Source organism: Balaenoptera borealis (assembly GCF_965194805.1).
Source record: "Balaenoptera borealis genome assembly, chromosome: 12".
In the NCBI taxonomy this organism is placed as follows: Eukaryota; Metazoa; Chordata; class Mammalia; order Artiodactyla; family Balaenopteridae; genus Balaenoptera; species Balaenoptera borealis.
In genome coordinates this window covers 10,332,501-10,357,260 of record NC_138869.1, presented here as the reverse complement: position 1 = coordinate 10,357,260, position 24,760 = coordinate 10,332,501, and the positions used below count along the sequence as shown (strand labels likewise).

At 48.0% G+C, this 24,760-nt stretch overlaps 1 protein-coding gene across 3 annotated transcripts in view; it reads left to right on the top strand.

Moving 5' to 3' along the window:
• SLC6A11 (solute carrier family 6 member 11) overlaps window positions 1–23,232 on the top strand; it is a 122,208-nt gene extending 98,976 nt beyond the window's left edge. Inside the window, exons 9-15 of one of the 3 annotated variants that reach the window (XR_014232335.1) lie at window positions 8,863–8,975; window positions 11,727–11,864; window positions 15,583–15,685; window positions 16,846–16,946; window positions 17,740–17,910; window positions 20,259–20,394; window positions 20,843–20,957. Coding sequence is in view for 1 of the 3 variants with exons in the window: in XM_082345570.1 (XP_082201696.1) it covers window positions 8,863–8,975; window positions 11,727–11,864; window positions 15,583–15,685; window positions 16,846–16,946; window positions 17,740–17,910; window positions 20,843–20,995 (779 nt within the window). In the remaining 2 variants the exon portion in view is untranslated. Of the gene's footprint in view, window positions 1–8,862; window positions 8,976–11,726; window positions 11,865–15,582; window positions 15,686–16,845; window positions 16,947–17,739; window positions 17,911–18,913; window positions 19,061–20,258; window positions 20,395–20,842 lie in introns of all 3 variants that reach the window. The other 2 variants (XR_014232336.1, XM_082345570.1) reach the window with 2 other exon arrangements.
• Window positions 23,233–24,760: the final 1,528 nt, after the last annotated feature.

The following is a 24,760-nucleotide window of genomic DNA, read 5'->3' as shown; positions in this document are numbered from 1 at the left end:
ATTCAAGGTAGGTGTGATTTCAAGGGGCATGGGCCATTTAAAGGGACAGGCACATTTTAAAGGAGGTACCATTTGAAACACAAGGCTTCTTGGGGAGAAAAAAGGCAAAAAGAAAGGGAAAACACCCTTTTACAATGAGATGGTGAAGGGAAACCAAGAAAAGGGGATTAAATGTAAATACCTGCAAAACAAAAGAGAACCATAAAGTCAGGGTGTGAAAATTGGAGCTCACCCTTCCCCCATCACCAGAACAAAAGGCTGCTAATGTGCCTGGACTTTGCAGTACTGGCAGAAGAGGGCACTGTTAAGCTGGGACTATTGTAAAATACCCAAGAACACGAACAAGAGAAAAGTCAAGTCCCTGCAGAACTACTATAGCGAATCAGGAGTAGAAAGTTCCCACGTATCTATGAAGAACCACACTGTGCCTCTGAAAACCAACCATGAAATAGAAGAAAATTGTAAGTCAACACTCCAAACAGAATTAAATATACTCAAACAAGCATCTGAGGATGTGAAAAAACTCTTTGAACCAGAAATTTTAACAAATGCATGAGGAAGAGAACAGGAATGAATGAAAAGGGAGTTGATTGAAATCAGGGAAAAAATGAGAAAAAAGGAAAGATATTGTTATCTCAGAAATGAAGAATAAATTGCAAAGTATCAAATGGAGAATAGTCTCAATAAAAGGCATTTTTAAAAGGAAGGAAAACAACCAAGTGAATGAAAATGACATAAAGAAGTAAAAATGATCCCTCCAAAAAAGTAGAGGGAAGACCAGCAAAGAAGAAAATATTCATATTATCAGAGCCCCTAAAGAAAAATAAATAAATAAAACAATGGAACAGAGGTAATATTTAAAACTATAATCCAAGAAAACTTTTTAGAAACAGGAAAAGAGCTGAATATACACATTGAAAGGACTCCTTGGGTACTAGGGAAAATTAACCCAGAGTGATCAACTCCAAGACATCTTAGTAAAGATACTAGATTTCAAAGATAAAGATAAAATCCTCAAGCCTTCCAGGCAAAAAAACACCAAATAACTTATAACAGCAAAAGTATTAAACTGGCATCATACTTTTCAAAACTAACATACAAGACAACTATGGGGCAGCGTTTTTTTTAAATTCACACAAATAAGTGTGAACCAAAGATTTGATATCCGACCATGTCTTCAAATGTTAAAGCCATAGAAAAAACATTTTCAATATACAAGAACTCAGAGACTTATACAATCTTCAGCCCTTTGGAAGAATCTGCCAGAGGGTGAACTTCATCCAACCCATTAACGACTGGGAAAACTTCAGAAAAAGGACTGATGGTAAGCACTTAAAATATATATAAGTATACATATAAGACCAAAACAAAGGTGGGGAAAAAGATGGAGGACTAATGTAGAAATATGCTATATACTATGCTATATACTACTGTTACAAAGTAGAAATCATTAACCAAAAAATAGAGGAGGCAAGAGAAAATATCAATAGAAAAAGCTCACTGATGTACGAGCAATAGGTGATAGTAAAGGATACATACTGAGGGTGAAACCTGGAAAGCCAGATAGTAAAGATTTACATAAGAGAACAAGGGCCTAAGAGCATTTAAAAAGGTACAAGTATAAAAGTAACCACTAGAATAAAAACATAAACCTTCCTAAATACCAAAATAATAATAATAGTAAAATTATAAAAAAAGAACAAAGAAGACACAACTCATAGAGATACATATAAAAATATACATAATTATAAAATATATTGTCAGTTAAGACCAAATATATCAATCATATCAATAAATGTGAATGACCTTAATTATTAAAAGAAAAAGATTTTCAATTTGGCTCACAAAATAAGACCTATGCACAGGCATACTTTGTTTTATTGTGCTTCACTTTGTTGTGCTTCGCAGATACTGCATTTTTTACAAATTAATGCTTTGTGGCAACCCTGCATACCCCGTTTACTGCGGATAAAATGCTATCAAATAGCACGGAATGCTACAGAGAAATCGCTCTGGAAAAGAAGAGTCAACCGATGCCGCAGACTTCACTGTCATCTTATTTTAAGACATTGCCACGGCGACCCCAACCTTCAGCATCAACCACCTGATCGGTCAGCAGCCATCCACATTGCGGCAAGACCCTTCACCAGCCAAAAAATTATGACTCACTGAAGGCTCGGATGATGGTTAGCATTTTTAGTAATAACGTATTTTTTAATTAAGGTATTGTTTTTTTAGACATAATGGTATTGTACACTTAGACTACAGTATAATGTAAACATAACTTTTATATTTGCTGGGAAACCAAAAAAATTCATGTGACTCACTCTGTTGTGATATTCACTTTGTTGTGGTGGTCTGGAACTGAGCCTGCAGCATCTCTTGAGGTGTGCCTGTGTGTGCAGTATAGAAGAGACACATCTAAAACAAAATGATTCACAAAGCCTAAAAATAAAGGGATAGATGATGATAACAATTCTGATATCAGACAAAGTAGCATTCAAGCCCAAATGCATTAAGCATGACAAAGGATGCTTTTTAATGTTAAAAGCCACAATTCACAATGAAGATATAACACACACAAAAATGTATGTACTAAATAACACAGCAATAATCTTTATGAAGCAAAAACTGCAGGAGATGGAAGGAGACAAAGATAGAAATAAACTAACAATAAAAGAAAACTTTACTAAACACATTTATCAATAAAAGTGAAAGAATGAAAATAAATTAATTACATCCCCTGTTTAGAAAAATAAGAAAAACAACAACAAAATGAACTAACAGAAAACACAAGGAAGGAAATAATAAAGATAAAAGCAGAAAGTAATGAAGTAGAAAATAGAAAAATAGTAGATCTGGTTTTTTAAAAATAATAAATTAAGCAACCTAAATGTCCACCAACAGAGGAATGGATAAAGAAGATGTGGTACATATATACAATGGAATATTACTAAGCCATAAAAAAGAATGAAATAATGCCATTTGCAGCTACATGGATGGACCTAGAGATTGTCATACTGAGTGAAGTAAGTCAGACCGAGAAAGACAAATATATGATATTGCTTATATGTGAAATCTGAAAAAAGGGTACAAGTGAACTTGCCTACAAAAGAGAAATTGAGTTACAGGTATAGAAAACAAACTTATGGTTACCAGGGAATCAGGGGGTAGGGATAAATTGGGATATTGAGATTGACATATACACACTATTATATATAAAATAGATACCTAATAAGGACCAACTGTATAGCACGGGGAACTCTACTCAATACTCTGTAATGGCCTATTTGGGAGAAGAATCAAAAAAGAGTGGATTTATGTATCAATATATGTATAACTGATTCACTTTGTTGTACACCTGAAACTAACACAACATTGTAAATCAACTATGCTCTAATAAAAGTTAAAATAATAATAATAATAATAAATTAAAATTCTAGGTTTTTAGAAATAAAAATAGGCAAATCACCAGATGATCAAGAAAAAAAAAGGGGGGGAGAACATGCAAATAGCAAAATTAGAAATGACAAAGGGGAAATAAGCATTGAAGCAGAAGACATTTTTAAAAATCATAAGAGATTATTTTGCAATCCTCTTTGCATATAAATTTGAAGACCTATATGAAATGAATATTTTCCTAGGGAAATAGAGATTGCTAAAATTGACCCCATTTGATTTAGAAAGCTTAAACAGGCCAATTTCCATAGAAAAAAATAGAGAAAGTTATTGAGGAACTACCCCACAAAAAAACAACAGGCCCAGATGGTTTCTCAGAAGAATTCTACCAAACCTTTGGAACCAGCTAGGCCCAGTGCTCTATAAATTATTCCAGAGCATTGAAAGGGGAGGAAACTTTCCTAACTCATTATATGAAAAGTATGATATTGATACCTAAACCAAATAGAAAATGCAAAGATAGAAAACTACAGATTAATATCACTCATGCGTATTGATGCAGAAATACTAGATAAAATATTAGCAAACTCAAATCCAAACTATTAGAATCCAAAATCACATTAAGAAGGTAATATACCATGTCCAAGTAGGATTTATTATAGGAGTAATGTAGGGTTGATTTAACACTAAGAAAGCCATTAATATCACACACTATATTAATAGCCCAAATAAAATAAATCATAAAATTATCTCCATAGATACTGAAAAAGTCTTTGAAAAAGTCAACATTTATTCACTATTAAAAAAATCAAGTAAATGGAAATTGAAGCATATTTTTTTAAATAGGTATGCATATCAAAGTTTAAAAAGCAAGTATCTATTATAGTCCACCCATCATGTAAGAAAGAAGGAGATAAAAGAAAATATGTCTGCGTGTTTGTGTAAAAATAAATAAATAGAAAACTTATTAAGTTTTATTAATAATTAATTTTTTCTTATTTATTAATAATTATTAAATATTATTAATAAATAATAATATTAAGTATCGATATTTAAATATTAATAATTAATATTTTAATCATTGATGGTTAATTAATTATTAAATATTAGTAATTACTAAATAATATTAAATATTAATTATTAATAATAAACTTATTGTTTATTTATTTAAAAATAAATAGGAGAAACTAGAAAAGAAAGAGCATGGTTACTTGAAGGGGTGGGTAGAAAAGGGATAGAAAAGCGGGAAGAATAAGAAGTAAGGACAAGAAGGAAGCACCCCTTCTCTGAGTATATATCTTTATTAGTTCTGACTCTTAGAGTCACAGTATTATTTCACATACCACCCAAAATTAATAGTTGCCTTTTGTGGGTGGAACCAAAATGTAACGAAAATAGTAACAAACGAACTTAACTATATTACAAACAAACAATGCAACCATACTTAAGAGAATGGGGAAGAAGAGAGCTAACATAAGTGAATTTCAGGAAGCAGTATGTTGTCTGGAAACTGTAAGGCTAAAAAAAATTACTGTACCCTTGTTGGTAAAAGGAAATGGGTTAGCAATTCTAAACTATTACATGGGTATGTTAGGATTGAACAAACAAGTCAATATAGATAATTCGAGGAAGATTTTTCACTGCCTGAAAAAGAAGTTACAAATAAGGAAAGTAAAGAAGCTAGAATGAACTGTATTAGAATTGGAGGTATAAGTATGGACTTATGGTTTTAATATTTATACAGGTAGATATAGGCACATAAGCATGTATGTTTGTGTGGGTAAATACACATATACGTGTTTCCTAGCTTTGTGTGCTGAGAGGGTCTGTGAACAAAGATACTCCAGTAGCAATGAGCATACCTAGTGGTCAGATCTTGGTTTCTAAATGCTATTTAGAAAGGAACCAGAGCCCCTTGGAGAAGCAATTGATTTGAGTGCTGGGGAAGGACAAGATGAAGTCGGAACATATTATGGTGCCCCTAAAATAAGAAAGTACTCAGAAAAATGTTGGAGGTATGTCAGAAAGACACAGGAATCAATCTGAAGAAGTTCCCAATGGCCAAACCAGGGATAATTTGAATAGCAAAATAAATAATGAATAATGGATTATGACCCCTAGAATAAACTAAGTACCCAGGAGTCCATACCTGAAATTAATAAAAATTGAATAAATAAGCGGATGTGACAGGGCAGCTCTTTCTTACAGAAAAATTCTAATTAGTAAATATAGAAGGAATGAAGAAAATATAAACCCATTAGGCAAACACCATAGAGATAATTGTTGCAGGCAAGGTCCACCAATGGATGATAAAATCAATGGGTAAAGGTTTGACTTGAAAGAGGATATTTTCATGATCTCAAAGTATCCTCCCCAAAATGGTTACCAATTACAAAGGGAAACATGGTAACTTTATAGTGGAGAAAACTGGCATTCACCAACTTACCCAAATGATCAAGGTAAACATCTCCTGTACTAAGTTTTATTGACATCCTGTGTCCCCTTATATGATAAACTGAGAAAGACACAATATCACTTCTATAGTTTTCTTGCCAAAAATATGCATAATCTCAGTTTAGTAATGAGAACATCAGACAAACTCACATTGAGGAGCATTCTGCAAAATAATGACCAGTACTCATCAAAAGGTCATGAAAGACAGGAAAGGGCTGAGGAACTGTCACAGGATGGAGGAGACTAAAGACAGACAGCCGTGAAGTGCAAACTGGAATCCTGAATTGGATACTGGGACAGAATAAAGGACATAAGGAGAAAAACTGATGGAATATGAGTAAAGTCTGTAGCTTAATTAATAGTATTATACCAGTTTCCTAGCTATTAAATATTAAATGCTTTACCCTAAAATCTGAAACAAAGCAAAGATGTATGCTGTCTCCACTTCTATTCCATATAATACTGGAATTCCTAGAGAGTGTGATAAGGCAAGAAAAATAAATAAAAAAGATTAAGATTGGAAAGGAAGAATAAAAACTGTCTTCATTCATAAACATCATGATTGACCCCATAGAGAAGGCCTAAGAAACCTACAGAAAAAAATTACTAAGTAATTTAGTAAGGTCACAGGATAAAAAGATAATAAACAAAAATCTATTGTATTGTGTATATGCTAACAACAAACAATTGGAAAATTTTAAACCTCTGATTTTCACAAGACACAACTAAAAAAATGAAAAGGCAAGCCACAGACTTGGAGAAAATATTTATAATACTTCTCTCTCATAAAGGATTTATATCCCAGGGACTTCCCTGGTGGTCCAGTGGATAAAACTCCGAGCTCCCAATGCAGGGGGCCCAGGTTCGATTCCTGGTCAGGGAACTAGATCCTGCATGCATGCCACAACTAAGAGCCTGCATGCTGCAACTAAAGATCCCGCATGCCACACTAAGACCCAGTGCAGACTAAATAAATAAATACCAAAAAAAAAATGTTTAGAAAGGATTTATATCCCAAATATGTTATAAAGAAGCCTCACAACTCAATAAAAAGGAGACAACCCAACCAAAATTGGCAAAGGCTCAAGAGGCATTTCACAAAAGGCGATATATGAATGGGCAATAAAGATATGTGAAGATACTCCACATCGTTAGTCATCAGGGAAATAGAAATTAAAAACAGAATGATAAAATAATACTTCAGGCCTGCTATGTTTAAATTTAAAAGACTGACAACATCAGGGACTTTCCTGGTGGTCCAGTGGGTAAGACTCCGCATTCCCAATGCAGGGGGCCCGGTTTGATCCCTGGTCGGGGAACTAGATCCTGTGTGCATGCCACAACTAAGAGTTCGCACGCCACAACTAAGAAGCCTGTATGCCACAACTAAGAAGTCCACATGCCGCAACTAAGAAGTCTGCATGCTGCAACTAAAAGATCCCGCATGCCGCAATGTAAATCCTGCGTGCCACAACTAAGACCCAGCGCAGCCTAAATAAATAAATAAATAAATAAATAAATGACAACATCAAGTGTTGACAAGGATGTGGAGCCACTGGAACTCTCAAACATTGCTGGTAGGAATGTAAAATGGCACAGTTAACTTCGGAAGTCAGTTGGACATTTCTTAGAAAGTTAAACGTATAATTACCATATGACCTGGTAACTCCAGGTAGGATGGATAAAGCTAATCTAAGGTGAAAAAATATCAGATCAGTGGTTGACCAGGGCAAAGACAGAGAATGAGGGTGGAGAGACTGCAGAGGGGCCCCAGGGGATGATGGAAGTATTCTATATCTTTTTTTTTTTTTTTTTTTTTGGCTGTGTTGAGTCTTCGTTTCTGTGCGAGGGCTTTCTCTAGTTGTGGCGAGCGGGGGCCACTCTTCATCACGGTGCACAGGCCTCTCACTGTCGCAGCCTCTCTTGTAGCAGAGCACAGGCTCCAGATGCACAGGCTCAGTAGTTGTGGCTTACGGGCCTAGTTGCTCCACGGCATGTGGGATCTTCCCAGACCAGGGCTCGAACCCATATCCCCTGCATTGGCAGACAGATTCTCAACTAGTGCGCCACCAGGGAAGCCCCAATGTTCTATATCTTGATTGCAGTGGTGGTTATCTGGGTGTATCCACTTTTCAAAACTCATTGAACTGTACACTTAAAATGAATGCTTATTATAGGTAAATTAGACTTTAACAAGGCTGTTTTTAAGGTAGAAAACAATCAGAATGAATGTTTTTTGAACATTTACCTTTTTAAGTGCTTTCCATATTCTGTATCATCCCACTGAATTCCCCAAACCACCCTATTAGGTAGGACTACATTGTTCCCATTTTCTAGCTGAGGAGACAGAGGTACATCTCACAGTAAAGAATGAGGATCTGAACCCTTGACCACTGTGCTACAGGGCTAGAACGTCACAATCTCGCCCTTGACATTAATAAAGCTCATCCTGAGGATGTGCTAACAAGCCCTCCACTGGGAGCAGCCAAGAGAAGTGAGTGTGGATCTGGGAAATGAGAGGAGACACCCAAAGGAAGAGGTGGCCTGGGGGGACCAGCATTTGTCCAAGCCTGGACTTCTAACTACTTACATAGGAATCATCGGGTGCCTGGTCCTTGCCTCACCCTAGACCGACTGAATTAGAATCCCTGGGATGGGCCTGAGAGCCTGCATTTTAATAAGAATGTCCCCCTCCTACCCCCACCTACCCCAGTAGGAAGAGTAGAGACAGGTCTGTGCAGAGGAAGGTCTGGGTGTCAGACCAACCTGGGCTTGAATCTGACCCTTCCAGACCCTTGCTTCCCTCTCTCTGCCTCAGCTTGCTCATCTGTACAATGGGCATCATAATAGTACCAATAGCATGAGGTGGCTGGGAGATTTACGTGATTTGAGTGAGAATTAGTCACAGCGCCTGGCACAAAGGAAGCACTCAATACATGTTGGATTAAAATAACAATTGAATGCGGCATTGAACTCCACTCAGCATCTTTCTCTCTCCTTCCTCTCCAGGCCCCGGCCTGGCCTTTATCGCCTACCCCAAGGCCGTCACCATGATTCCCCTCTCCCCACTGTGGGCCACCTTGTTCTTCATGATGCTCATCTTCCTGGGCCTGGACAGCCAGGTAAGAGGGGAGCCCAGGCTGGAAGGGCAGGGAGCCAGGTATATTGCTCTCCAGAACAGCTCTGAGACCTACACACCACGTCCTGGTCCTTGTCGTCAGAACCACCCAGACCCTAAAGGACACGGGGATGTGGAAGAGCATCTTCTTCTTCCTTTCTTTATCTCTGGATTGGGGCCCCGGTGTCATGCCGCTGGCAGCCACATAGGTCCTTGGTACCACCACCAGCTACCGCTGCCCCGACATTCCACCTACCTGCCTCTCTTCTTACTGTGGGCTTCTCCCAACCCACCCTCCACTTGGCAGCCCGCCTTCCTCCGTGAAGGCTGTAGAGTTAGAACTAGCAATTTATCTGTGCACATTTTCCTTTCTCTCCACACGAACACGTGCACTTACACCTTCTCACACTGTAAAACCCACCCAGCCCGCCCTCCCACCCTCCTCCAATCCTCTCCTTGGTTTTCCTGCCGGAAACCTGTGGCCTCCAGTCTCTCTTCTGTCCCGGATATCTGCCCCTTGCCCTGCTGCTCCATCGTGGCTGGGTTTCCTAAGAGCCCCAGAGAAGGTTTTCCAGCCAAAGCCAGGTGCTCTGCTCTCAGACAGGGCTCTCTTGGCGAGGTGCTTCCCACCCCCCTACCTGTGACCTTGTGCGAGTCACTTAGCACCCAAGCCCGGTGGCTGGTGTGTCTGTCTATTCAGCCAAGTCCTATTTCTTCCCCTGGATGGTTTCTCAGAAACTGCTAAGCCGAGCTGCGGAAGCACCGGGTGTTTTTGCTGATAATCATCCCATCCATTGTTGGGGGCAGAGGCCTCAGGAGGGATTGGCAGCTTGTGTGACAGTGACAGGCCTGCCTCCGCAAGGGGTGTGGGGTCTGGGCCTCGGCTCTGTGAGTCCCTGGGCTGAGCCAGGCCAGCATTAGGACAGAGACACTTGGTTTGCAAAGGGGAACTGGGGGCCCAGAGGTCTGGCCTGGATGGCTGCTCTGCCCACCCCCAGGTGTATATGGCATGGGCTTTGTGCCTGGGCTGTGTCCTCAGTTCTCAATCATGATAAAGACATGGGCTGGGGGTCCCCTTTTGTTATCCTCATTTTGCAGAGGAAGAAACTGAGGCTCAGAAATGCTGAGTGACTTGCTGGGACATGCACCCAGGTCTGTGTGCTTCTTAGCCCACCTGCTCTGATGTCACTTCAGTTTAGGTGCTGGATCAACAGGCTCCCTGGCATCTCCTTCCTTCCCTGGGGACCCTGGAGAAAGGATGAGCACGGCCAGCCTTGCTGCAGAGGCAGGGCAGCCTGGAGGCTAAGAGTCCAAGTGTTGAAGCCAGACAGGGCTGGGTTTGAGTCCCAGCTGCACGACTCTGGCCAGCTGTGTGACTCTGGGCTAGTCACTTCACCTCTCTGTGCTACAGTCCCTTTGCACAATAAGGATAGAAATCCGTACCCTAAGGAGGTGGACATGAACCAGAAAGGATTTGGAGCCAAAGAATGGCTCCAGGGAAGGGGGGTAGTGCCCCACAGTGGTGACAGCCAGCCTCTGGAACAAGATTGCCTGGTTAAATTCTGGCCCTAATATGTTATACCTCTGATCTCAGGGAAAGTTGCTTACACCCCTGTGCTTCCGTGTCTTCATTTACAAAACGGGTAATAATAGGACCTAACACCTAGAGATTAAATAAATTAATATCTGTTAACTGCTTAGAACTGAGCCTGACACATGACAAGCACCATGTGTTTGCCATTGTTGTTATTATTCATTTATTAAACATTTTCTGAGCATCTCCTCTGTGCCACTGGAAATAGACGAAAACAATGTGGCCTCTGCCCTCCAGGGTCTCACCTTCTTGCTAGGAGACAGATCAAGGGCAATCACGGGCCCCACGAGATGAGGGATATGGACTAGGCAGGGAAGAGAGGGGAGGTCTGTTCTGCCCAAGTAGGAGGCAAGGAGGAGCAGTCAGGAAAAGGCTCATGCAGGAGGTCTGCCCACAGCGCTGGGAGAACCCAGGCAAGGGGGGTAGGGGTGTGCTGGGATATTTGGGCTGGGTGTTGATGGGTGAGTAGGAGTGTAACTTATCCCGTACCCAGCCCTGTCTCAGCATGGCGGGACACAGATGCTTAGTGGCTCAGGCTCTGCCGTTGAAGCCTGCCCAGCCCAAACACAAGAGCTGGGTGTTAGCTCACCTGACTGCCCTCCCCCCAGCAGAGGGTCACTTGCCCACCAGAAGCAAAGGGCAGGGGAAATGTCACAGGCCTGGAGGACAAAGCAAGTCAAGTCCCACCCACAGACCAGAGCCTGCCAGCAGCAGAGCCCTCAGCTCTCAGGACAGTTACAGGGACTCCCATCTTGCTTCCCAGGCAGAGGCTGAGTCTCATTTAAGTCATTGACCCCAGAACAGGGCCCAGCACATAGGCACGTGACAGGCAGCATGGGGGGAGAAGGAATTCTAGAGTCAGGAGACCTCATTTCAAGTCCTGACCCTGCCACTTCCTTGCTGAGAGACTTTGGGCAGGTCACTTTCCCTCTCTGAGCCTCAGGGTCCTCATGTGTTAAATGGGCCTGCCGGAGTTCTGTAAACGCCGGGATTATTGTTTTTATTCCTGGGTCCTCCATCAGGGTGAGTAAGTGTGGGAATGAAGGTGAGACCCAGTGGAAAGGAAGCCCAGGGTTTAAGGCTGCTGTGCTTGCCTGGAGCCAGGGCCACTAAGAACGGCCTTTCTCTTGGGTTTCACACCATCATTTCTACCCTGTCCAGTTTGTGTGTGTGGAAAGCCTGGTGACCGCTGTGGTGGACATGTACCCCAAGGTCTTCCGGAGGGGCTATCGGCGGGAGCTGCTCATCCTGGCCCTGTCGGTCACCTCCTATTTTCTGGGCCTCGTGATGTTAACGGAGGTGAGTGATAAGGATACAGGTAAGTGATGTGAACAGGGTAGCACAGGGGTTAAGTGCCTGGGCTTTGGGTTAGCGGGTCTGACATTGACTAGCTGTGTGACCCTGGCTCCAGGTCCAGCACTTCTCGGGGACTCCGTGTTCTTACGTTTGTAATGGGTTGCTGTGAGACTCCATGGAAGTTCTCATTAAGGCCTTAGCTCAGTGTCCTGCGTGTGTAAGTGCTCAGCGCAAGGTCTCCACTTCACCGCCAGAGGGAATAAAACTCCCAGAGGGAAAGGCTGGGTTTACCTGGTCATCATGAACGTCTGGATGCCGGGGCCACCCCTTTTAGTAACTTCTGGGTGAAGGGGACAGTGTCAGCTACGGAACCCTCAACTAGTTACTATTATCGACCTCAAGTTCAGAGGAGGCTCTTCTGGGGCATCACTGAGATTAGGCGTGAGGAATTGGGCACCTTCAGGCGCTGTGTGTTCCCGCCCCAGCCCTTCATGTGTACCCTCTTGTCTCTGCCTGGGGTCAGGAGGGGCTCATCATGACCCTAAATTAAGACTGTCTCAGAAAGCCATGATTCTCTTCCCTCCTGCAGCCATCCTGTCTAATAAATACTTTCTTAAGTACCTTGGGAAGGTGAGATTAGATATCTTTTTATCCACACTCACAAAATTAATTAATTTTAAAAGCCAAACCACCCCCCACCAAAAAGCCTAAAAACTGTTGTCTAGAGACAAGAAGAGGTTTTGTAAGAAACGTGGAAAGAAATGAGGGAATTCAGAATCTGTCAAAGCAGCTGATATGGTACTGAAGTCCGTCTGTTGATCGTCGTGCTCCACTTCTCAGTTCAAATGCCACCTCCTCCTGGAAGCCTCCTCTGCTTTCCTTCCCACTCAGGACTTCATTCTAAGCTCAGCTCAGCCTCCCTCTGGCCATTACAATGAACTGTCTGTTCACCTGCTGCCCCCACCAGGCCCCGAGGTCCTCAAGAACAAGAGCTGGCTTTGACCTGCTCTGCACCCTTGGGGCCTGGCACGGGGTGGGCTCTGGGGCGTGGTGGCTGGTGTTATTATTGCTCCTAGTCATTGTCACATTAATGGGAGTGATAATCAGCATTTGAGCAAATGAATGGTGCAGCACTTCTCGTTTCCTCCTCTGCTCTCCCCACACGGAGAACCAGCGAGGCAGTGAGCAGGGCCTCATTAAGTGCTGATTAATTATGCAAAGTAGAGTCTTTTGTCACGCACAAATTGGGGGGTTAACCTGATGCCTTAAAAAGGCTGGTGGCTCTACAAGAAGAGCAGGCATTGGAGGGCATCCCCGGCTTGCAGCAGGCAGGTGGAGGGCCCTCCTGGACACCGGCCCTGGTGTCACAGAGCCTTCCAGCCCACCCTCCTCCAGGCCTCGGGTCTGTCCCGGGGCACCTGGGGCCCCAGCCCATCAGGGAGCCAGTGCTGCGTGCGTCTGCCCAGGACCAGCGTGTCCTTGAGTGATCACACCGGGAAGTTCAAACTGCCAAATGGGCCCTGTCGGCCTCAGTAATTGCTGGCAGGATCTTCTCCCTCATTTAAACACATTTAAAGCTCTGCTCTAGGGAAAAAATAGTCCGCAAATATCTGATCTTCCACTGAGGCAGTGTGGTGGGTGGTGAAGGGCACGGGCTCTGCAGCCGGACACTTGGGCTCAGTCCTCAGCCCCACGGCTGGGCAGCTGGTGGCCTGTGGTGCGTATTCTCACTGGCCCGACCCACGTGAGCACTGAGGATAACTGTAGCACCTGCCCTGTGGTCACACTGTGCAGGATCAGCTAGACTGAGACCTGGGGACCAGTTACAACAGAGCTGGCACTTGGAGAGCACTGCATTAAGGCTTCCTTCTGGGTTTTTTTAATGTATGATGTTTGTGGAAGGAGACCCTCAGGAGAGCAATTAGGAGGGCAGTCCTGGGTTTAACTCAGAAAGCTCCTTACCCTCAGAGACTTGAACGCCTACCATATCTGTCACAGACAGGAGGCCCCAGACCAGATACGGCCCAGCCATCCATGTTGTTTCCCCCTCACTGTGATTTTTTAAGACTAAGAGGTTACCAAAATTAAAGAGAAAGATTTCTCAAGAAAATTTGGATTTTTGGCATCTTCCAGAAAATCTGTAGACGTGGCTGCCCAGGCCTACGTCCCCCAGCAGCAATCGACCGGAGTTGTGTGGCCACGTGGGGCCTTTGCTCTCCAGTTAGCCACAGTCCCCACCACTCCCTGCTGTCACACACTAGGACCACTTGGACTCAGCACTGAGATGTTGCCCCTGATCTAGTTGAGGAGATGAATGAGGAAACAAATAGTCCCAGGGTGTGTGGTCTTTCACATGACAGAAGGAGGCCCGGGGGCTTTGGGAACACAGAGAAGAAGCTTAGTCCCAAGAGGTCCCCGTGGCAGACACATAAGGAGGCTGTCCAGGCTTCATCCTGGCCTCTTAACCCCCGTCCTGGCATTTGGAACACCTCCCCCAACCCGACCCTCCCTCCCTTTTGTACTTTTATTTCTGCTGCTTTTGATTGTCCCGCTAAGGACTCTCATTGTGTTGTAGGATTTTCTTTACGGATCCCAAGCCTTCCCACACCTGCATCTGGCCTCCCCTCCTCTGCCCACCCAGACACCTCCCCTGCCTCCCAGAGATCCTCCCAGATCACCTTGGCCAGCCAAGCTTGCACCTCCCTGGCCTTCCACTGAACTTAATCATCAGAGATTTGCATATCACAGAGCTGGCCCACTTTGTTCCTGCATCCCACAAAGATTGCGCACCTACTGTGTGCCGAGTCTTTGTCCAGAAGCAGGGACACAGCTGTGGACAAGCCATTCAGAGTCCCTCCCCAATGGGGCACTCACTCCATATGATTCAACTTGCACTTACGGGGACATACTGCAAGCTGGGCCCTGCGCTGAGGGTGGGAGACACACAGAGGACCAGTGGGGCGGCCTTCCCAGCGGGAGCTCAGAGCTAACAGAGTAGCCAATGGCGGAACACTTTTTTTTTTAAACTATGAATCCTTAAAATGTGCTATGGAGGCCCAAAGAAAGAATGAGGCTGTCAGGGAGGGCTTCTTGGAGGAGGTGACATTTGAGATGAGCTTTGAAGGAACTTACCCAGTGAAAGGGAATAGCATGTGCAAAGGCACAGAAGTGAGACAGTCCCTTGGTGTGTCCAGGAGGGAGCACGTTGAGGGGGACTGTGGGAAGGGGAGCTGAGGCCCAGTGAGGAGGGCGGCCCTGGCTGGCAGGCTGAAGGAAGCCAAGGGGTAATTGTAAACTGTAGGGTGACATGGTTGGATTTGCAGGTTGGAAAGGTCCCTGTGAAAGCTGGTGTGTGGAAGGGTAGGAGAGGGAGGCTGGAGGCAGGGAGGCCAGTGGGGAGGCTGTCACAGCCACCTGGAGAGAGGTGCTGAGCCTGTCCAACCTCCAGTCTCTGGTCTTCTGTGTTGTCTCTGACGTTTGGGGAGCAGGGACAAGACAAACCATCGCAATCCCAGCAACCCCCAGAGGGTGGTCTTAGGGGGCGCCCAGGTGTGGTGGGCGCAGTGTTCCAGGACCCTGGGGAGACCAGTCTGTCCGGGTGGAAGTGAGTCCCGGCTGGTGGTAGCCGCAGGGCAGAGGGCCCTTCCCAAGGCCAGCTGGCTGACCCTGCTCTCCAGTGTGTCTGTCACTCTGTCCATATTTCTGTCCTCTCACTTCCCAGGGCGGCATGTACATCTTCCAGCTCTTTGACTCCTACGCCGCCAGTGGGATGTGCCTTCTCTTTGTGGCCATCTTTGAGTGCATCTGCATCGGCTGGGTGTACGGTGAGTAGAGGCCGAGGCCTCCCACACCCCAGAGGCCACCATGGTGCCCAGCACACAGGCACCCGGGACCCGGCTGGGCCTGGTTTCCCTGTGGCTGGTCTCCATCTGCATCAACCTCTTCGTCCTCCCCTCAGGGACTTCTTGTCCTTTCCCACTTGTCGGGAGACCCTCCTGCTTTTATATCCCTGCAGCAGAGGGAGGGGTTCCCGGCTCAGACACTGTGACCTTGATTCTGTCCTTCTGCTCAGTTTTCCCATCTGCAAAATGGAGTAGTATAAAAAGTCACCATGGGGCTTCCCTGGTGGCGCAGTGGTTGAGAATCCGCCTGCCAGTGCAGGGGACACGGGTTCGAGCCCTGGTCTGGGAAGATCCCACATGCCGCGGAGCAACTAGGCCCGTGAGCCACAATTGCTGAGCCTGCGCGTCTGGAGCCTGTGCTCCGCAACAAGAGAGGCCGCGACAGTGAGAGGCCCGCGCACCGCGATGAAGAGTGGCCCCTGCTTGCCGCAACTAGAGAAAGCCCTCACACAGAAACGAAGACCCAACACAGCCAAAAATAAAATAAATAAAATTAAAAAAAAAAAAAACCAAACTGCTAAAAAAATAAAAAATAAAAAAATAAAAGTCACCATGTCTCCGAGCAGGAGGTAATGTAGGCAAAGCAGCCAGCCCAGTGCCTGGCCCTCAGTCAGCACATGCCTTCTGGTCCTCCAGTTCCCCAAACCGTATGATGAGTGCGTCAGGGTTGCTGGGCTGGTTGATGCACACTCCCAAGTGTGGTTCGGGAACAGACACCCCACAGGCCACCCCTCCGGCCCTCACCTTCAGAGCCCTGACCCCACCCCCGTGCAGGTCAGCCAGCCCCTGGCCCTGCCTCAGAGGGACCACCTTCCTCCTTTCCCCCAGAAACTCCTGCCCGTTTCCTGGACCTCACTGCCCAAGGTCAGAAGGGGTCTTCCCAGTATTGAACCAGAGTCCCTTCTACTGCAGTTTATCCTGACACCTCACATATGTAACACCTTGGTAGTTTTTAAGCGGTAAATAGGGTTCCTGCCGCAATTTGTCTTGGGCTGGGGAAACCAGACACTCGTAGCCTTCCCTCTGAGTGTTGTACAGAAATCTTCTGGGGTGTGTGTGCCCATCTTCTTTATTCTGGACAGGAAGCAACCGCTTCTATGATAACATCGAAGACATGATTGGCTACCGGCCGTTGTCGCTCATCAAATGGTGCTGGAAAGTCGTGACCCCCGGGATCTGTGCGGTAAGGGCCCTGCCAGGAGCCGCCTGCAGCCCACCCACCCACCCACGTACTTCTCCACCCCAGAGCCCAGACCTGGTTGAGGCCGAGACTGAGGAGGTGATGTCCCCCTGGGGACCCTCTGTGCCCTCAGAAAGTCCTAGGCACCTGACACCTTTCAAAGCTGGCATTGTGGGGACAGTCTCTGGGCTTGGCCAGGGGGCCTCACTAGGACCCCAGCCCTGCAACCAGCTTGCTGTGTGATTGTGAGCAAATCACCTCCCTTCTTGGGACCTCAGGTTCTATGCCTGCATATGTATAGAAGGCGACTGGGACCTGCTTCTGTGGGGCCGAGGGTCCCATGAAAGGCATTTGTCTCTGCTGTTCACAGTGAAGCAACAGCGTGAGGGTAAAGAGGGCTCACGCTCTGCCCCTCAGATCAGACCGGGAGAGGCCTTTGTGAGAAGATGTTTAATTAAAAAAACAAAACCCCCTGCTCTTCACCCGTTCTTGGCACTGGAAGTATCTCAGAGCATCTTCACAAACCATCTTAGTTCTGAAAGGCAGCTTTGAAACCAGCCCTGAGAAGTAGCTAGGAAAAATAAAAATTCCTGACTGGGCAGAGGCTGGAGATGAGGCTCCTGGGGGTCGGGGAGGGTCTCCTGGGATCTGTGGGGGTCAGTTCCCCGTGTTTCTCGCTGTGGACCCAGCAGGGCCTCACCTCTCCGAGGCCACCACATGGGGTTGACTCTCCCCTGCTGGCTGCCTGCACGCAGGCTGAGGGCCGCCCCAGGGACCTTTCCCCGTCTCCCCGCAGGGCATCTTCATCTTCTTCCTGGTCAAGTACAAGCCCCTCAAGTACAACAACATCTACACCTACCCCGCCTGGGGCTATGGCATTGGCTGGCTCATGGCCCTGTCCTCCATGCTCTGCATCCCACTCTGGGTCTTCATCAAGGTGTGGAAGACGGAGGGGACGCTGCCGGAGGTGAGCAGCCTGGGAGTAGGGGTCAGCAAGGGCGGGTCAGAGGTGGGGGGTATGGCCAGGGTGGGGCTGGCTGTGCTGGGAGGGCTGGTGAGTGTGGGCACGGCCATGGGCACGTCTGGGTCCCCGCTTCCTCATCTGAGCAATGGGTGTGATGAGAACATGCCCGTGTGTGTCTCCCGGGGAAGCCTGGCCAGCTCCTCCCTGGCGGGTATTCGTCAGTACTGCTGTGCTGAGGCCTCGGGGTTGAGACGTTTTCCCTGAGCTCAGCCTCAGTTTCCTCATCTGTAGAATGGGTCAACAGCAGTCCCTCACTTACAGAGGTTGTTTGAGGACTCAGTGAGTATGCAGAGGGAAAGCACTTAGACCAGGACCTGGGAGAGAGAGAGAGACCAAGTGTTAGCTCTTACTGCTCTGTTGATTCTGTTCATTAAGGACCCCATTCCCAGGGCACAGGGAGAGGGTCTGACATTTGCAGAACACCTATCCTGTGTCGTCACTGTGCCAAGCTCTCTCCGTGCTGCATCTCCTCTAGTCCTCAGAGAAATTAAGTCATTCGCCTAGGATCACACAGCCAAAAATTGGCAAACCAAAATGTTTTAACAATTTTATTGAGGTATGTTTTCTATATCATATCATAAAATTCACCCATTTCAGGTACACAATTCAGTGGGGTTTTTTTAGTAACTTTCTGTGTAGTGCAGTCATCACCATAAATCAGTTTGCAAATATTTTTATTTATTTATTTATTTATTTATTTATTTATTTATTTATTTATTTATTTATTTATTTATTTTTAAGATCCCTGGTGCCCATTCCCAGTAAGCCCTGTTCCCAACCCCAGAAACACACAAATCTGTCTCTGTGTGTGTGCCTCTTATGGGCGTTTCCTGCCAGTGGAATCCTGCAGTATGTGGTCTCTTGGTAGCAGAGTGAATTCGGACCCCAACCCGTCATACCCCCCGCACCCACTCTCTCTTCACTCTCCTTTCCCACCCGCTGGCAGATCAGAAGGTCTGAGTCAGCTTCTCGCCCATTTTGCAAACTGTCTGCTGTGTGCCTGACGCTGCTCTAAGCCATCTACAAGCACTAGGCCACTGAATCCTCACAGCAGTCCTGTGAGGTGGAGGAGCTTCCTGTCCCCATGTCACAGGTGAGGAAGCTGAGCACAGAGAAGTGAAGCAAGTTACCCAAGGGCACACAGCCTCTGAGTGATGGAGCAGGTACCCTGTGCCCCCCCCGCCGCCTCATTCCTGCCCCAACTCTCGGGGCTCTCGGGGCTGACCTGTGCCTCACAAGCATGGGGCATGTGTGCAGACACCCACGGGTGAGAGCCAGCTCAGAGTCGGCTCCAGCCAGCCCTCCTGCCCACCCAGGGGCCTGAGCTCCAGAAAAGCCAACATCCAGCCAGGAGGGGCAAGCTGAGAGGGAAGGTCCATTTCTCCAGCCTGCTCGTGCCCTCGGAGCAAGTCAGGGTCCTCCGCTTCTGCAGGGAATGTAGGTCAAGGGCAGTTGTTAATTCTGGTTTGGGACCAGACGTGTCCAGAGGAGAGCAGCCCTGGAGCTAGGCCTAACACCTTGGCCATGGCAGGACCCTGCCAGTTAGTTCACCTCCCTCCATTTCCAGAAGGTTCTGCCCGCTGATGGGAAGGATCTGGAAGGAAAAATGGGGTCAGAGAATTGCTGTGAGGGTGGGTAGTCTGTGCTAAGAGCTGTGGATGGGTCAACAAATCTGAGGCCGCCTCATGACAACGCTAGAGGCAGGTGCCACTGTGACCCCCTTTGACAGATGAGGGAATGAGACACAGAGGGTTAAGTTCTTGCCCCAGTTAAGTGGTGGGACTGGGAGTCAAGGCCAGGTGTCTGGTTCCAGAACCCGTGCTCCCAGCTCCTGTCCTGTGTCAGGAGCCTAGCACCGTGCCTGGCACCCAGGAGGTGCTCGGCATTGCCGAGGGGTGGGCAGGGGTGCGGGATCTGCCTGTTAATCCCACCCGGGCAGGATAGGTCCAGCCTCTCTCAGGCACGGCAGGATCTGAAAGAGAAAACAGAACCTTGATCATAAGAAACCAGCCACCCCAAAGTCTTCCCAGCCTTCCTGGGGAGAAGGTTTATGCCCAGGAAAGGCCTCCCAAATCCTGGCCTGATGTCTTCTGGAGGTGCACATGAGGCTGAGGTGTGGGACCCGAGGCCGGGCCGAGGGGGCAGGAGCGTGTGTCCAGGGTCTGCCCGTGGCCTCCACTCCCTCATTGGTAGAGTAGACGATGGCCACCCTGTCTGCGCCCAGCCCAGAGCCGGCCACTCTGCCAGGCGGCGTGAGGCTGTGGCCTTAGGGATAACGTTTCCGTCTTCAGACACACGCCGCCTGTTCCCCTGGATGGGGAGCGTGATGACAGCCTTTTGTGGGAAACGTACCTGTTTATCCAGCGATCATTATATGAACGGCTCTGGAGGTGCCGTAGCTCATCCTCACAGCAGCCCTTCGGGCAGGTACTCCTATCCCATTTCACAGATGGGAAAACACAGCTCAGAGATGTTAGGTGACTTGCCCCACACGTAGTGAGGCTGAGCAGCGGCTCACACCCCAGCTTCCCTGTCTCCACGGGAGGAGGGATGCAGCAAGCAGCCCTGGGTACAGCTCTCACGTCCTGGCCACCTGCAGCGGGCCAGGTACAGGGTGGGCACTTCCGCTCGCTGTCTCCTTACTCCTCATCCAGTGATAGCAGTGGGTACCCTGGTGTCCCCATGTCCGGGGGTGGGGGCGGGAAACTGAGACCCGGAGGTCCACACGTCGTCCAGGACAGAGCTCTGCGTGGCAGGGCTGGGGCTGGTGGCTCCACTGCCCCGAGGTGTCCACCGTGCCGTTGGGAGGCGCCAAGGCAGGCCCAGGACCCTGGCAGCCACTCTCAGACAGCTCTTTTCCTCTCCAACCATGTAGAAATTCCGGAAGTTGACGACCCCCAGCGCCGATCTGAACACGCGGGGCAAGCTTGGGGCAGCCCCACGGACGGTGACGGTAAATGACTGTGACGCCAAACTCAAGGGTGACGGGACCATTGCAGCTATCACAGAGAAGGAGACGCACTTCTGAGCGCCCCTGCCACCTTGATGCCTCTCCTCCTCCTCGTCCCCGCCGTCCCCGCCGTCCCCGCCCTGTGTACAAATGAATACCTGAACCACGTACTTCACCTTATGGTAGAGGCTTGCTCGTTTTGCACAGGATTTATTAACAAGTTAATTTTAAGGTGGCCGCACCCACTCTGGTTTCAAGTCACATCCCCTCCTCGCCCCCCAGTTGCCATGTGAGTAACAACACGAAGAGATAATCCTGTACAGGGACTAGTATCATCCTCTTGTGCTAGGACGGTTTTAACCAGCATTTTCTAGGGGTTAAGAAGTTGTATCATAGGGTCAGACTTTTATACTCGGGCTGTGGGGCAGGTGGGCGGGAGCAATGCCTGTCCCCCTCCATCAGCCTTTGAACCGACCGGTTCGTGTCCCACCTTTGACCCTGACCGCGCGCGTGCAGCTGCCCTTCCTCCGCGCTGCCATACTTCCCCTTCAGCCCCTCCCTTTCCCATCCCCAGCTTCCTAGAGGTGGGTTTGCAGACAGCAAGGCTGTGTCCGAGAAGAAGTCCCAGCAGACTCAGGACTCCTGGGTGGCAGGCCCTCCTCTTCCCTGGCCCCACCGAGTGATCTGGGGCACTTCCCTCCCCTCTCGGGCCTCAGCTTCTGCGTGTCCCCAGTGGGGAGGGCTGGATCAGGTGACCTCTGAGGCTCTGCCCACCCGGCTACATCTCTTGGGGATATTCTGCGGGCCTCCTTGGCTTGCAGACCTGCTGTTGATCTTGGGTTCTTCTGAAGACTCGCAGGTGGGCAGTCCCTTGCCCCTCACCCCCTTATTTAAAATCAAGTTTATCATGGAAACTATGTGGTTTGATTTCATCCATGAGCATTCCCATCCTCAAGACCAGCCAGGTCCTCGGCCCTGTGGCGGGGCTCCTCCTGGCCGTCTGCTCGCACCCTCGGCTCTGCCTCTCTGTCCTCCTCAGCAGGGCTGGCTGGAGTTGCCTGCGCGCTGGTTCTCGGGCCCAGGCAGCAGCCTGTATTCTGCTTGCGGCTGTCTGTCCTGCCACTGCCCCCGCCGGGATCTGCATTGTAGGACCTTCCACCAGCCTCCCGGGAGGGAGCTATGGTTGGGCCTGGAGCCTGGTTTCCTCCGCCAGCCCCTTCTTTGTCCCCCTGCCTCGTTTCCTCCCTCTCGCTGTCACCGCTGCCCTCCTCCCTCTCCTGCCATCCTGTGACCTCCAATCCCCACCCCCATCCTTCCTGTCACCAGCAGAACCCTGGAATTTTCACAAGGCTTCTTCCCTACCTTTTTCCCAGGAGCCAACCCACCTGCCTCTCTGGCCAGGGAGCTGAGAAGCCTCAGCCTCACTGCTGGGGAGATGGGGGCTCCCACCCCTCCCTCGGTACAGCCCTGGCATCTGGGGGTGGTGTTTGGTGCTGCTGCAGGCCTCCCTGGCTGACCCCTCTCTTCTTTGAATGGATTTGACGTCAAGCCTCTGCCTTGGATCCTGAGTTATTTGGGGACAGGGAGGAAGGTGCATTCTTTATCCTTTTCCTTTATGTTCCCCATCTTATTCGGTGGAAATGCGAGTTTTCTCCAAACAGGGGATTTAGTTTCCTGTAATAAACCTGCGTGTTTGGTTGGCCCAAATGCCCAGCTTCTCTGCCCCGGCCAGCCCCCATCTGAAGCCCGCGTTTGCTAAGGGGGATGCCAAGTGCCCCCCAGGGAAGTCGGATGAGCTGTCTGCTCCGGTGGACCCAGGAAATGGATGCAGGAAGAGCGGGGCTCCGCCTGAGCCCCCACCTGTGTCCATCCTCGTCTGCTCTTCTCCCAACAGGTCGGGGAGGGGGTCTCCCCACTGCTCCTGCTACCGGTTCTCCACCAGCCACTGTCACCAGCGCACAGCCCCACGGCCTAGCTGGGGACGTGCCGCATTGTACTTGTGGCACTTAGCACTTCACTTACTTCACGGGACTCATGGTGCAGGGCGGAGGGGGGGGTTTTGTTCTTTGCTTTTTGTAATTTCCTACTAGTATTTGGGTAACTTTGGGGAGGGAAATGCGGGGGCAGGCGAAACGTCGTTGCAGTGACTTTTTTGATATTCATTAGAAACAATACATCCTTTCTGAAATATTTACAGTATTATTAAAAAATGAAAAAGGTTGTACTGTTTTGCATAATGAACGTTTTTATTGGGTATTCAAAGGGTACACGATTGTCAGCTTACTCATTTTTAAAAATTAAAGAAGTGAACAAACTCTCTGTGGCTGTTCCTGGCAGAGTGGTATTCATCGGGTGCTTCTTCCTGTTTTATTACTTCCGTGATATTGCTGCCAAACCATCTTGGCATTTGGAGGTTGCTGTTTCAACTGGGGATTACAAGTTAGAAACACCCAGGGCTGTTTCAGGAGCCCACACTGCCTTTCATGTGATCCCCATGCACTGAATGTCTACTGTGTGCTAAGTGCTTTACAAAATTTCTCTCTTTAATCCTACCACAGTACCACTTTATTTGTCTATTACTTCCCCTACTTTACAGACAGGGGAAATTGAGGCACAGAGAAGTCAAGCCATTTGCCCAGAGCCTCACAGCTAGTAAATAGCTGGACCAGAAAGAGAAGTCAGCTCTGTCTGAACCCAAAGCCCAGTCCCCTTATCACTACGCCTTACTCTCCTTCAGGCTGCAAGACCCAGAGAAGGCGAGAGCCACCTCGTGATGGCAGCAATGATTGCCACAAAGCTCATGCACCTGTCCTAGGGGGCAGCCCTGCGTGTCTGAGGCAGGCAACAGGGGGTGGAAGGAGACAAGGATTTGGAGCATGCAGCTCTGCTTTGGGCTCTGGGATCCACCTTTGGCAGCCTCAATTTTCTCATCTCTAAAATGGGGATAATACCTCCTGCTTCAAACTTGGGTTGACTGTGAGATCCTATGAACTCTGGGTGTGAATGGTAAAAGCTTTGTATTCACACTGGTTATCATTATCCTGGAAGAATTGTGCCTAAGCTCTCAAAGTGTGTTGTTGCTCAGAACTTAGACAAAAATCTCTAAATCTGTGTCTGAGATTTCCAAACAGTGGCTCAGGACCATGGAGTGTGCTTTGTCCTGCTAGCACATGGCACAGCAAGGTCGTCTACACATAGGGTCTGCTCATTCCTGTCTGGTTGGCTCTTTTGCTTAAAATCCAGGTCCACCTGAACCTGTCTTGGTCTCTTGCCATCTGTGAGGTGGTAACATCTGCTCACAGGGAAAGCATCCCACAAAGATCCAGAATTCAGAAAATCCCTGTGACTCCCCAGAGGGTCCCTGAGTACCTTATAACTTCACAGAGCCACGGGGATCGGTTCAGTCACCTGTCCCCTGCCCACGTGCCCTCCTCGTGTCTGAAAGTATATTGTGTTAGGCAGTGATCAGCAGCAAGACACAAAGAGGCTGCGTCATGGAAATGTGGGTCTCCCTCATTCCCAGAAAGTCTGATTTGCAGACTCTCGAGCTTACCGAATTGGTAACTTGTGGCATTAATTCACCCAGTAGACCTTGCAGGCTGCAGTGTGTCTAGCAACCCCTGCTGGCCAAGTGTGACTCTGCAGCCTAGCTCTATTAGGTGCTGCAATTAACCAGAGGAGAGGGGAGGCCTAAGATATTTTTCTCTGGGGTGAGGGAGGGGATCAGGCAGCAAATAGCTGGCACTTTTGGCTGAGAACTGCAAATTCTGGAAAATAGGGTCATGTATTCGGTAGGTTTTACTGAGCATGCACCGTGTTCCTTGCCTGGACCCAGGACTAGGG